The sequence below is a fragment of the Bactrocera oleae genome, chromosome 6 (genome assembly GCF_042242935.1).
Source record: "Bactrocera oleae isolate idBacOlea1 chromosome 6, idBacOlea1, whole genome shotgun sequence".
NCBI lineage: Eukaryota > Metazoa > Arthropoda > Insecta > Diptera > Tephritidae > Bactrocera > Bactrocera oleae.
In genome coordinates, this window is record NC_091540.1 from 70397684 (window position 1) to 70411940 (window position 14257).

At 33.0% G+C, this 14257-nt stretch overlaps 2 protein-coding genes across 2 annotated transcripts; one reads left to right on the forward strand and one right to left on the reverse strand.

Moving 5' to 3' along the window:
* The first annotated feature begins 4134 nt into the window (after window positions 1-4134).
* LOC106622705 (uncharacterized) lies at window positions 4135-6745 on the forward strand. The gene is made up of 2 exons (XM_014241967.3): window positions 4135-4644; window positions 5994-6745. Exons 1-2 carry the CDS (start codon window positions 4559-4561, stop codon window positions 6319-6321), a joined length of 414 nt encoding a protein of 137 aa, XP_014097442.1. The 5' UTR covers window positions 4135-4558; the 3' UTR covers window positions 6322-6745.
* Trhn (tryptophan hydroxylase) lies at window positions 6043-10914 on the reverse strand. The gene is made up of 9 exons (XM_036364446.2): window positions 10658-10914; window positions 10373-10582; window positions 8708-8852; window positions 8481-8646; window positions 8354-8404; window positions 7928-8209; window positions 7731-7857; window positions 7257-7489; window positions 6043-7191 (listed from the first exon to the last, which is right to left on the reverse strand). The coding sequence occupies exons 1-9, from the start codon at window positions 10772-10774 to the stop codon at window positions 6897-6899; spliced, it is 1626 nt and encodes a 541-aa protein (XP_036220339.1). The 5' UTR covers window positions 10775-10914; the 3' UTR covers window positions 6043-6896.
* Between the last annotated feature and the right edge of the window lie 3343 nt (window positions 10915-14257).

The window sequence follows — 14257 nt, forward strand, 5'->3', positions numbered from 1 at the left end:
TTGTCCCTTCTATGTGCTAAACTGGAAGTTGCTATTGTTGTTGTATGATGTACGTACATTTTCTGTCAGCAAGATTGTAAGGAGCAAAACAGAAGGTTACAAATGACTTAGAATGCATTTAATTTAAACGTTTTCACTTGTGGCTACAAAAGCATCAAATAATATATACAATATCACTCAAGTGACGGACATAAGCATAAATATACTTACACAGATATATATATACAAGTATATATACATCCATACTCGTATTCGTAGAGGCAAAAACAAAGACAAGGAAAAGGCTGTGGTCAGTTTTACAAGCTAACAACGTCAGCTCGAGTTGATGCCATAAGAAGATTGAGAAGTGTGAATTAAAACAATATACAAATATTACAAGAGCTCTCGCACAAGTTACACATATGCAAATATAAATGTTTGGCTTGAATGAAAGTTTGTATTTGAGTTTACTAGAAAAGTATTGAAAAGATTAGACATAGTTGTTGGTGCTATTATCCATTGGTAATTGATGATATCAAGTTATTGCTGTGATTTCAAATCTCTTCAATTAATAGTGTAAACAACGGGACAGAGAACACATTTAAGAATGTCATCAATACAATTTGGGGGGTTAAGCCTTTGAAATTCAGCGATCAGGGATCATTTTTGTACGAAGAATATGATATTGTCCTCATTTCCCATGGTAGTCTCTTTGAATTCCAGCTTGACCTTGCTTCATCTACAATATCTTGAATTCCCTTTTCTCCTAGTTTGACCTCACTTGACCCCTAGGTCTGGAAAAATTAAGTCGTAGGGTTGATCCTCGCAGCAAAGGTAGCGCAGAATCCCACTTGAACAGCTGGTCTTTTACCCAAAACTATTAAATAAGAATCCACAGATCCTCTAAAATCGATGAATCGTTTGAGCTTACCACAAATTTGTTAAGGCGGCTAATACCAATCCGAGCGACTTCATTAGATTCGCCGAAAGTGTGTCTACCGAGTTATTTCAACATCAGTCTCGTAAAAGCCGGGTAATAAAGTGAAAACGCATTGATAATTCCACCTCGCCTTCCCCCATACCGCTTTTGTAGGATGCATCCGAAAAGATTTTTAGCCACACCGCGCGTGAACCCATTGGACAGTCTCCAGTCGGAATAGGCGAAATGCACTTTTCTAAGAGTTCTAATTGTTGGCCAGCGCTTGACAAGCTCACGGGAGCTCCATAGATCCACCATCCGAGTGCAAGAGGACAACTTGCCCCTGGCAAGGTATCAAATTCACCTCTAGCCCGCCTTACGTGATCTCTATCCTTTTTTTCTCGTTTTCTTTATAATTAAAGATTATCTGGACTTAAACTGCGAAACAACTTTTTCAAATATTTCCCTATCTTTAAGCATTACAAAAGATTAGTAAATATACTTGCTTATTCTATCTTACCAGCCGGTTTTCAATGTTGAAAAACGGAAATATTTAGTGAAAACAAAATTTCCATAACCTTTTCGACGAACAAATTTTACTTTATATTTCAGATCACCTTAATATGGAGGTGTATACCGATTTGGCTATTTCCTAAGCTCTAAGGTGATAGAACGTTGAATATGTATAGTGCACTAATCAAGAAATGAAAATAAACACACCACTGATTTTAGTTAACTCTCCTCAAAACTTAACTTGAGTTAACCTTTCTGATGCACTCATGAACGGCTGTGTGCAATCGCAACATTATTTGCCGGGATAAATTTAAAATTATTTTTGTTATTTAACTTACTTACTTACTTGAAATTCCAAAGTTATTCAGAATTTGTATTTTTTTTTAATTAAATACTGATTGCCTTTTCACTTGTCAGACTTGCCATGTATTTTATATAAATATCTATAGTAACATACAGATATACCATAAGTTAATATTTTTATTATTTTCCCAAGGCAATTTTTTTAAATTAAATCAGCTATGCTATAAACTTTTTATGGCTCCAATCAGTCCATAATAAAACTTAATATGATTAAAATATATGTAAAATATATATTGTATGTTATTGACTCGTAGTTAGTGAACAATAATCTAAATTATTGTACTAAAGTCCTCACATAAACTGAATAAGTATGATATAAGATTAGATTACCATAGTTAAAGTAAGTAAAGCAATCGCATCTAATAAAACTTTTATTTAATAACATATTACTGATTAATAAAAAATTTATTTATCATGAGTATATAATATTAAACATGTTATTTATGACTCAGAAATATATGTCAAGTGCAAGATGTTACAAATAAAACACACAATTTTAAATTTTCTACTACGTACGTATTAAAACAACTGGGCCCCTGGTCATGCAGTGGTCAATCTCCGTCCACAGTGGCTCTATTTGCTATCGGTGATATCGTTAAGGATTATTGTCCTCGCTAAGTGTGAGTGACCTCACCTGTAATGACCAAACTAGTGGTTACGCGAGGTCAAACATGGTAATAAGCGAAATTATAAGCAGTGCATCTTTTTCCGATCGAAGCCTCTAGTAAGTATATAATACCAGATATATTTTATCAAAAAACTCAGACCGGCATCGCGACCAGTAACCTGGGACTAAACCAGAGAATGTTAATAAATTTATTTATGTTAATTTATTAATTTATTTAATATTTTCTGACTAACTTCATGTAAGCAGTTTTGATACCAATAGAACTATTTATAGAGAATACAAGATTGTACATATATACATTAGCCGTTCCTTTGTAAGGTGGCAAAAATTTACTTGGTTCCTGCTTAGAGTGGTGTAGTTTGTTGAGTTCGATTATCATGAGGGGAAGGTACCTTTTTGATGTGGTGTAATTGAACTTTCGAATTTGCGCATTTTCGACAGAGAATGTTAATAAATTCATTAACATTCTCTGGCTCTGGCCATGATTAGCGAAGTCGTCAACCCAAATGGTTTGTTACAAGGAAAAGTGGCATAAAAAGTGACCACAGTGACGGCGAAGAGCATTGACACAAAAACTATTGCATATATAGCCAGAGTAGACAAAGCATATGCATTTACTTAAAAAACTTTTATGATAAATCTGAAACCAAAAAAAATTCTGAGAATTAACATATCGTATATGTCTGTCACTTTTTAAAAAAAAAATTGATTTAGATGGGTCTAACCCTCATATAGGCTGAATTTGTGCGTCACAAAAACACAACCGAAACCTGCTAAGATTGCCATATATTTGTTTCGAAAATACTTAAGTATACATAAGGAACTACACAAATTTATAATTTGTCTAATTTGGTCCACTTTTTTATTGAAATGCATGAAGTAATCGTAACAATCTATTTCCTGAGTGCGTCATTGGTCAGAGAACAAAAATGAGGCTTAAATACAGAATGCACGAAACCCTTCTATGAAATAGATGAAATTTTCACAGGTCATATACATATGCATATGTTACCACAATGAGCCATGATAATATGTAAGTTAGTTTGTATGTATTCTTTTGTGGTATAACAGACCAGTCAACACATATTGTGGAATTAAAGTCAAACTACTACGAAAAACACAAATTTTAGAACGGTGTTTTAATGAAAGGTTTTATTTAACGTTTTATGTACTTATTTAAACAGCGGACTACAAGTGAAAATTTTTAAGATGCCAAATAAAAAATTTTATAAATAAGTTTTTATTTTATATTATTTTATTTATGATTTTTACACTAGAAGAATTACTTACGTTCTATAATGAACTAGTATAAGACTGTTGTATAAATTATAACCCAAATCTGACGATTGACATCTCCTCGGGCATAAACCCTATGGTTCATACTAGTTGCCAAGTAATTTATAACTAGTTGATTTCACTGCAGGCTAAATTCACAAACTGGTGGCAGTTTGAAAAAGTCAGTGCACGTGCAACGAATACATACATTTTCTCCCACTAAATACAAATACAAGTATACTACAAACACTTGTGTGTATTTACATACATACATGTATGTTCACGCTCTTTCTAGTAAAAGTGCATGATTTTCTTCTTCCCCAATTGTGATTGTTGAGTTCTCAATCCAACAACGCTAACATCGCTTATCTGTCGACATAATCTTCTTGCTATCAGGTAGACAGTTTCGCAGCAACGATCTGGGCTGTGAAGAGAGTTCAAAGCCTGAAAATCTCATCTAACGCATTTTTAGTATACTATGCTGTTGGCGCAGAGTAAAACGCTCAGTTAAGGCATGAAGTTCGGCGTAAGCGTGCACAAAATAATAATTTCTTGAATAATTTTAATTTCGAATCGGACGGATAAATCAAGGGCAATGCAATATAAGCGACGCGACACCTAATCGCAAAGAAAAAAAATTTAAACAAAATAATTAATAAAGTGAACATAAAATTCTTATCAATTAAAAAATATTTTTTATTAGATGTGTTTTAGAAAATAATATTAAAAAAAAAACAAAAAAAACACTTGCCATTAGTTGGAAGAAATCATATAGAAATTAAGTATTATTGCACTAAGAATAAACTCAGCGCTACATTGAAATTCAGAATAAAAGGCATTTGATCAAAATCGGATGTGTGAACGTGTAACTTGAAAAATTCATGACTCTGAAGGATTTGGAAGTTGTAGTTAGTGAGTTAGCGATAATTGAGAACGGATCCAACAAAATGATGTCCAGAACCTTCAGGTACGTTTGGAAAATGGCGACGAGTATGAATAACGCTACGATATCCTGTGAAACCATCTCTTTTATTTTTCTGAAAATAATAATTGCTAAAGTGTACGATTAAGACTCCTCTTAAGAAATTATACACTTGAACATTCACTTGTAGTTCAACTACGATAAAAAAATGCCAAACTCAAGTGTTATCGATTTGCTTGGTTGTTGAAATCATTTATAAATTCTAATCTTTACATTCTTAAAACGTTACTCATTTGGACTTTACTACAATATATGTATATACGTAGATAACATTTGATTATTATTATTGCGTGTCTTTGTTTTCGCTGAAAAATGACGTAGCGTAGCCTTTTTCTATTTACTTACAACTTACACTTACGATCCCAGTATAAAAAACCAGAGATGAAGTAACTCGCATTCACTAATTTTATCGACTATTTTCGTGAAATTCTCCTCGATGTGATATTTAACTATACATATATTTAGGTTAGGCTGCGTCAAAAAAATCGAATATATTTTGTCGTTTTGCACTCTGAAAAATAAGTTTTTAGACACCTCTAAGATAGTCTCTAGATAGTAAGATAGTTTTCTATTTTTTCTTATTGTCAGATAGAAAAATTCAAATCTCATTTTTAACTACTTGAAAGCATATTTCGTTTTATAGGTTTTGTATACTCAATAAAACTTTTTAATGAATCTCTACTTCCAATAGCTTCAAATAATGTTGTACGAATAACATATTCACACAATAACTTTAAGAGTGATAGAGTAGTACAAACATTGCCTGTGGTATAATTGATTACTAGCGCTGCTGACTAAGTAACAGTGAATCAACAAAGTTTCTTTTATTAAAATTTTCTTCAGGGTATTTTTTATTTATTTTCACAAACAATTTTTTTAATTGTGTAAATTTAATTGGTTTTACAGCTGTGTAATTATGTTGTATCACCGCTCAAGGCGCATTGTTTGAACAGGCAGAGCAGCTTGTTAACATACTTACCTTTGTAAGCACATACGGTACAAAGTTCAGAACTTAGATATGAATATGCATAAGTATTTAAGGTAGAAAAACGTTGAATAGAATACCAAGATATCGCCGCACACTCTTAAATATTAAATACACGAAGAAATACTAAAACGTTATTTGCACGTATTTTTTACAAATGTACACTTGAGCCTTATCAGCCTGTTTTTGTTTTCTTAATATTTTTTATGCACACATACATTTTTATAGCGCCTAGCTACAATAAGTTTAGCGCTTAAAAGCATAATTGCCATTAATATTTTCAATTGATATTTTATAATAATTTCGTCTTTCTCCTCTCTCTCTCTCTCTCTTCCACACATCGTTGCAGATATTTCAAATTGATGTATATTGTGGCGGGTATTTTAATGAGCAATGAAAAAGTTTGCGAATCTGTTGATAAAATGCAAATCACGCCACGTGTTGAGGTCAAAGAGATGCTGCAGCCGAAGAAAGTATACAAAGGTGTGGAGAAAGCGTCGAGGAATTGGTTTCGCGGCTCCTACTGTTATATAGTGAGTGGTATTAAGCGGCGCGTATCGCCATTGTTAAGCATCTTCAACATCTGGACCATACCCAACTACTTGGTGGAGTGCTCGACGAATTTTATCAGCAAACAATTCATCGGAAGCGATTGTGATATGATTTACAACAGATAAATCGAGTATAAGACATGTAGTTGCTACTTAAAATTAGAGTATAAAATAGACTAAGTTAGATTGCCTAGAAAAAAGATTTCAAACACTATTTTTGTACAATTAAATAGTTTGAAGCTCGAAGACTTGCAGAAACACAATGCAGGCATTTAGATAGTTAAACAAATAACTGTAGCTCTAATTTAGTATTAAGAACGAAGCATTAGCTAAACGTATTTGAGTGAATACAAATTTGTTTCTCATATTTAATAAGAATTTCTCTACAATGCCACTACTTCACAATACATACTTACATATGTATAAACGTACGAATAATATAATATTAAGCACGTTTATATTATTTTGTGTACTTTAATTATATTATTGCAAAATATTCACATACAGACGGAAATTTTTAAATAAATTTTGCTATACATACATACATCCATTTCTTGAGTGTTTTTTTTTTTAGTTTTTGTGTTCAAAAGAAATTTTTTATTTGAAATTTAATATCGATATTTATTTTTGAGAGTTGTTCCAAGTTCTAGCAATTTCGGCATTTTGTCATTAAAAACAATTTCTCATATTTCTTCACGCCTCTATTCACCCACCGAGTGCTGCGAGTTATCTGAATTATCTGGACTTACCGAGCTACCCGGCGTTCGATCGCCACGCACATTCAGTGTTGTCTGCAACATATTTGCAATGCTGTCTACATCCAATTGTTCATCGTTTGCGGAAATCTTGCGCATTGCTTGACAAACCAAACTCAAATCGCCCTTTAGCTCGCTCACAAAAGCGGTTATCTTCTGCGCGTTCGAGAGTACCTCGACCTCTTGGGTATAAGGATTGTAGCGCACACCGAAGGGGCGTTGTATGCTGTCAGCGAAATTTCTGATAAACACAAATAGTTGTTTGCATAAATTTATAAATAAATAAAATTGCAAGTGTGTGCATACCGCATTTGCTCTTTAGCTTCCTCAAATGAATCGGTGTAATAGTAGGCATTTTGATATGAGGTTATGATGCATTCCTCTTGACACGTCACATCCGGATCGAATTTTTTGATTTTATCTTTAGCGGTTATAGCATGTTGTAGTTCAGCTATAGAGCTCAGTAGGCCAGCGCCGTATACCTTGAAAGTGCTATCCGGTTGCTTGCAGAGACCAAATTCCACCGTAAAGAAGTATAGCTGCGCGAGAATTTTCCATAATTTATTATGCTGGTCAAAATTATTGATATCATACAATTAATATTTGGCATAATATTCCCTCAATTTATAAAAAAAAAAGATTCTTTATTCCTTGCTTTATTCCTATTCAATAAAAACTATATATGGATATATAAAAAACCAAGTATTACAAAGCACTCACCCATTTCGTAAAAATCTGAATAATAATAAAATATTTTGAGAAATTCAAATATTAACCAACCGTTGCCAATTTTTCGATATCTGCATCCGCGGCACCCAACGAAGCCAAGCCAATTTCCTGAGAAAACTGAGCAAAACTTGGATTAGCTAGTAATGGCATGTGACCCAGGAGCTCATGACAGCAGTCGCTTTATATGAAAACAATTCAAAGAAAATACCTCAAACATCGCGCTAATTAACGAACACTAAAGAACTTACGGCTCGGGCGTATAAAATGGATCCGACGAGTGTCTAATATACTGCGTACAATGAAAAACACGAAAAGCCAAGCCGGACAAAAAATCGCGTGGTGACAAGTAACCAGCAACTGGACGCAGCTGAAAGCCCGTCTTACGTTTCAAATAGTTACTAACATCCTCCAATTGAGGAACATTGTCCTCACGATAACCGCAGTACTTCACCAATTCGGGCCAATTTTCCATGTACTCCGGCACTGCGTGCTTAATATAGAGACGATGAAGTTCACGGAAAACGGTGCCCCTGAATTGAGATAATTGAGCGCCAATAAAGTTGAATAATAGTTTTACATATCCACATTTATCTACTATTACATCACGCATAAACTTAAACTCGTACTATGTACACTTTGTGGTTGGTGAAGTTAGCACAACAACAAACACTTACCAAGTTTTTATCTCCTCCGGTGTGTAGGTCACACGTGGTATGGTATGGCCACTATTGATATTGTTTGAATCATCAAGCGAAAATAAGGTTTAAAGTAAAGTTAAAGTCAATGTTTTTACGAACTTACTTTTTGTAGTTGTTAGCAATACCGGAAAATGTCTCACGACGTTTGCGATAGACAGGATCTTTGAAGCCTGGGTGGTCAGCATCCAGTTCGGAGCCATACATGAGCACATTTTGTGCTTTATCCAAATCGGAAATTTTGCGTGGAAACCAGACCATTTCTCCAAAGTCTAGCAAAGTGTGGAGAGTAAACTATATTTTAAGTATTTAAATAGAAGCTTTGTATCCTACCAAAACTGGAACAGGCTGATAATGATGGCGCTCGTGACATCGGATGTATAGTGGTGTAATTTACAGACTGCACCTCGCGGTTTAACATTTGCAGTACTTTATCCAAACGTCGGGCATCGCATTCTACATCGACCAGAACATCAGCCTTTATGTAACAAAATATTACGAGTATATAATCGAATTTTAAGCACTCAATGTTTAATTCCATTTTGTATTTGAGAACTTGTAAAGGCAAACATAGTTTTTTCCTTAAAATATTGTAATATTAAAAATATTTTCCTTAAAATATGTAAATCAATACTATAAGATTTAAGAGATTTCTTTAATAAAAATGTATTCTATTTCTAAACGAACATTATAAATATTAATCACAAAAATATGCAGAAAATCGCAAATCAATAAATATTTTCATAAGAAAAAGCATGCGATTTACACGCACATTACCATTTAATTTTCATATACATGATTTTTCAAATATATTTAAATTTTAAGATTTTATATTTTTTATAAATTTCTTATGTGTTGTTTTATCAATATATAATATATTTTTTATTTATTTTTATTCAGTTTAATGGCATTAAAAAAATCTCGAAATATGAAACAAATTTACATCATCCGATTTTTTTTTTCTAACAGGAAAAATTTCAAACCTCAATAGTTTTCGAGGTCTAAAATTATAAAGAAGATTTCGAATAGACCAGGGCAGATAATTTTTGAAAGCAAAAAAATTATAATAGGATTAATCAGAAACGAAAGATTTTATAACAAAAATGAAAGGAAGAATAATTTAGGGCTATATGAAGTCAGGAAGAGGAAGAGGAAGGGCGTGGTTGAATTTTTAAGGGCTAAAAACCGTTTATTCCGATTTTCGGCAAAACTACGAGTCTTATAAAAAAAATTTATACAGCTTAGTTGTAAGTAATAATGTCTAAGTCTTTTGTGTACACACCTTTTTCACATAACCTCTAAATTAATTCAAATATTCAAGTTTTTGGGTTGTTTTTTTCTTGTACAAAAAAATGTTCTTTCACGAAACTTAGTGTAAACTTAAATTCTTATGTCCCAAAACACGATATTTTTTATTTATTTAAAATATCAAGCAGGAGGCCTTTTTAAATAACCCAAATTTTCTACAATGAATTTCTACTATGAAGCTCTTTCACTTTTTACCATTTTCAAATGCTTCCGCACTGGTCTAATATACTCGTGTTTTAAAGAGCTTTTACATTCATATTTCATATTGATTAAGGCAACAATTAAAGATTAGAAAAATTTCTAATAATTTGATTTCTCATTTTTCAGAGAGTATCAATTTTATATTCATTGTACATTTGTTTAAAATTTGACTTGATTTTTTTGCAATTAACTGAAAAAATTATTCAAATAATTTTCTGAGTTTTTTGTTTTTGCATATTTTTTTTACAATGTAAGTTCCATTAAAAACAAAAAAAATTTAATTTTTTTAAAAACTCAAAAATAAAAAAATAAAATATTTATATATTATAAAACGATTAATAACTTGTTTTAACGAATTTTGGAGTTAACAGAATTTCGTACTTTCATTTTAATTTTTTTTTTACATTTTTCATTTTTAATTTTTATTTTTTAATTAATTTAATTTATCTTCTTGGTTACACACTTTGCAGTTTCAATCGCCAAACTCACCTGATCGGTGGCCTTCTCCAACGGAGATAATTCCAAATGTAGAACATTAATGCCCAGTTCTTGAAAAACTTGCAATGCTCTAGCTAAATTTCCAACTTGATTCTTTAAGGTGAAAATTATGGAGACTCGATCGCCCGGTGAGCTTTGGCGGTTCGAATCGCTCAAATCAATACTACCCTTTTCACTGCCGCTCCCGGAATTAGAGGTATCCTAAAACGTTTTTTTTTTAATGAAATTTTGTTAACAGCCTTTGAAGCTTTAAATTTAGAAATGGAAAACGCTTACTAGACTGCGCTGTTCTTTGCGTAGCGTGTGTAGCGGACTACCTTGTTTCACAGCCCACTCCTGCTCGCCACTACGATAGAGCCAAAGACCCAGCAAACTTTTACCAGAAGCGCTCATTTTACTAAAGTTTATATAAATTTTTGTATACACAATTATTTTAAAACTTCACAATGAATTTGAAGAAAGTAGAAATTAAATTAAAATCGCTTGTTGCTCTAAGCGAATACGCGCTTTCCACACAACTCGGCGGACCGATTTCCGAAAGGATACTGCAAGATCCACAAGCTGTGCAAAGCGCTTTTATAGCCTACATATGGGCAGCAGAATAATGATTGACTATATCCCCGAACTTTCACTTTACCTTCAACTACAAACTGTTCTGCTAGTATTAGCATTTGCCCCTGCTGCCTTCCTACCAGCAGTATCGTCAAAATATTCAACTTGTCTCACACACACACTGAGGCGCGATAGTCGTGCGTACTAACATACAAACATGCGTATGCGTGAAGATACATTTACTAGGATATAAAGATTGCAACTGATATTTACACATTCAGTTCTTCGTCCACCCACCGCTTCTCGGCTTCAATGGTGGCAGCAACAAGTGAGTGTCTACAGTGGCAAATGCTCTACAAGTGGCAAGTTGGCGTGCTTAAGTTTTTGTACTGCCTGCTGTATGTATGAACATGCTCCTCCTAACTCTCCCTCTATCGCACTGGCGCATAACGGTGTTTGCACAATGCGTGTTCATACGTTTGTCGTTTGCTAGATTTGATTGGCCAAATCATGACACAGTCAGGAGGGCATACTCGACTTGCCACAAGAAACACTGACAAGAGGAAGCCTAGAAGCTTGTTCCAGCTGACACTATCTATTGGTGGATGACGTAAAATTGTTGGCCTTTGCGAAGTTGCGTGAGTTAGCAAAAACCAAAATAACAAAAAACAGTCTCGACTCATTTAATTTCAATGAAAAGGAAACTTTGTCGTTGCTCAACTGTTTTGTTGTTTCGTTTTTATCCCTTTGCAATCTTTAATTCCTTATATCAAGTATGTTGGTTCATTTACATACATAGGTACATACATATTGAAGAGTTAAGCCCACATTCATCAAATACATTTCACCGCATTCGTTTTTGAAACGATTGTAATTTTGTGCTGATTTTCAACTGTGAAATAATAATGATAATTAGTGTTGCAGTCTCTTTAAATGCTAGAAATTTAAAAAATTATTCGATATTACCTGTTTTTCAGTTTCAAAACATATTAACAATAAACAAAAGAAAGAGATGGTGCAGAGGTTTCCTCATAATGTGAGCAAATCAAAGGAAGTCGTTAGCTGCCAAAATGTATTTAGATTATGGGATACACCGACAATTTAATATGTCAGAACTATTTATCCTAGTAAAATATGATTTGCCTAATTGTTCTTTATGTCATTTATACCAATTTTGAGTGGACCACATCATTATACACTTTTTTCATTTCATTTTAATAAAAAATTGCAACTATGCTGGATGTTTGCCTTAAGAGACTTAGACTTTTCCCATTGAAGATATGTGCTTATTCTTATCAGACAAATGCTCTGCAAGTCCAATAAATCTTCTTTTTTAATGAAAAGAATACACTCGGAAGAACGGGATTATAAGAATATTTGACCTGTTGCTTATGCCTTCACAGTTATATAATATTATTAATCTTTGTAAAGTCTTAATTATGTAAGAATTCTATAGAGAGAGAGGCAGAGCAAGATCGAATCAAATATTATGCAATTTTTTATTATATAAAATATTATTATATATTTCTTAGTACCGGTGCATTGAATATAATACATAGTATATAGTATATAACTTACTATTGGTACACACTAACCAAAGACTGAGGTATTTATATTCTCTATTATCAACATAAATTGTAATCTTTTGCACTTCAGATACTTATACTATTTTTAGTAACCAAAGTATAGTTGTTTGAATGGAACAACAAATGTAGTCACGTGATTTGATTATTGATTCATCGTGCCACAATACATATATAGAGATAAAGGTAATACACAAGCCTTATTAGGTATAATATTTAGCGCTAGTCTTTGTATTACTCTTTTTGAGATGATGGATTCGTAATTTTTATACTCTCGCAACATGTTGCTACAGAGTATAATAGTTTTTTTTTTTAAATTTTTAATTTTTAATAATTTCTAATTGGTTTGTTAACATAAAGCCCTCTATATGGTTAGTTGAAGCTTCTTTTCATTTTTGTGAGACTTTCTTAAGACTTTATATTTAATTAACTATGAAAATGGGGCTTCAAAACAAAATTTGGCTGTTTTAGCAAAATTTGTCAATAAAATTTTCCCGTTAAAAATTGTCTAACATTTATTAGTAGAGTAGTATTTTATGCCCTTAAAACTAAAAGCTGGATAAAGAAAATCGGTTTACTACTTTTTCCGTAATCGCTTAAACCAATTTGAAAAACATTGTTTCGAAAAAACACCGTTTAAAGTTGGCGGTAAAAGGTCAGCTTGCTTGGCGCCAACCACTTTCAATTATCATATCTTCCACAATTTTTAAGATCGAAGTTTAATGCAAAAGATCCATTTTTATATAATCAACGCTGTGGCTACTAAGCTTCAGTACGTAATAAAGGAGTGTCTCAAAACGCCCCTGATAAAGCTATTTATTTCTCAAGATTATTATATTTCAGTATATTCTTAAAGTAAAAAATGCGATCTGTTAGAAGATTTTAAAATGTTTTTGAACCGTACATACTATAAGAGAACGAAAATAACTACTTTAATCAAAAAAATCTCCGTCTTCCTTGCCAACTATCATTAACAAATCATCAAATGTATCCTCAAGTAGCCACACTTAACATTGCGCTTCCATTTGCTCGCTCTCACTAAATAAACCGCAATAAATCGTTGATAATAGTCAGAGTGCTTTTATTTGTTAAACGACTCAAGATGTTTACCTTCCCCCCGCGTGACGTGAGATGCGCTGCTTTCAAGTTCACCATCAAAGTAAAGTGAAAGCGAATGCGTGAAGATGGTCTATCCTTCGGTTAGTGGCGACATCACGCTCTTCCAGGTCCTGCGGTAGGCGATGCAGATGTAGGTGGGAAATCAATTGTGAGAAAGTGTTTGGAAATGTAAAAATAAAACTAGCTTACTATTAAAATATGCGCATACGAAAGCATTGGACAACATACAATTGATGTATATATGTATGTAGGTGTGTGAAAATCGTTTGCGCTGCCTGCCATCGACTATTGACAGAGAGACGGACTTAATAAATGACCGACTAAATGATAAACTGACATTTTTCTCCACGCAACGGTGGTAACTATATGTGTGTGTACGTGGGTATGTATGTAAAGCATAGCGGAATACAAAGGCTTACACTTAACCTTGTTCGCAAGACATCCTTTCGGTCTGCTTGGGTTGGTCTTCCTTTTCTGTTGCATTCAACAGTAAGTTTCCTCCGAGGAGTTGAAGCCGCGCAGCATTATGTGCTTTTTAAACAGTTTAATTCTTTTGTTGTACATAATTTATTTTTATTATTCTTTATTTATATTTTTTGCCTTTTAAATCGTCATTCAGTGA

Coding starts and splice junctions, on each gene's coding strand:
- LOC106622705 (XM_014241967.3), top strand. CDS start 4,559: ATGACTCTGAAGGATTTGGAAGTTGTAGTTAGTGAGTTAGCGATAATT. Junction 4,645..5,993: donor ATGATGTCCAGAACCTTCAG/GTACGTTTGGAA, acceptor ACATCGTTGCAG/ATATTTCAAATTGATGTATA.
- Trhn (XM_036364446.2), bottom strand. CDS start 10,774: ATGAGCGCTTCTGGTAAAAGTTTGCTGGGTCTTTGGCTCTATCGTAGT. Junction 8,405..8,480: donor ATTGCTAACAACTACAAAAA/GTAAGTTCGTAA, acceptor CAATATCAATAG/TGGCCATACCATACCACGTG. Junction 7,490..7,730: donor ATATCGAAAAATTGGCAACG/GTTGGTTAATAT, acceptor ATTCTCGCGCAG/CTATACTTCTTTACGGTGGA.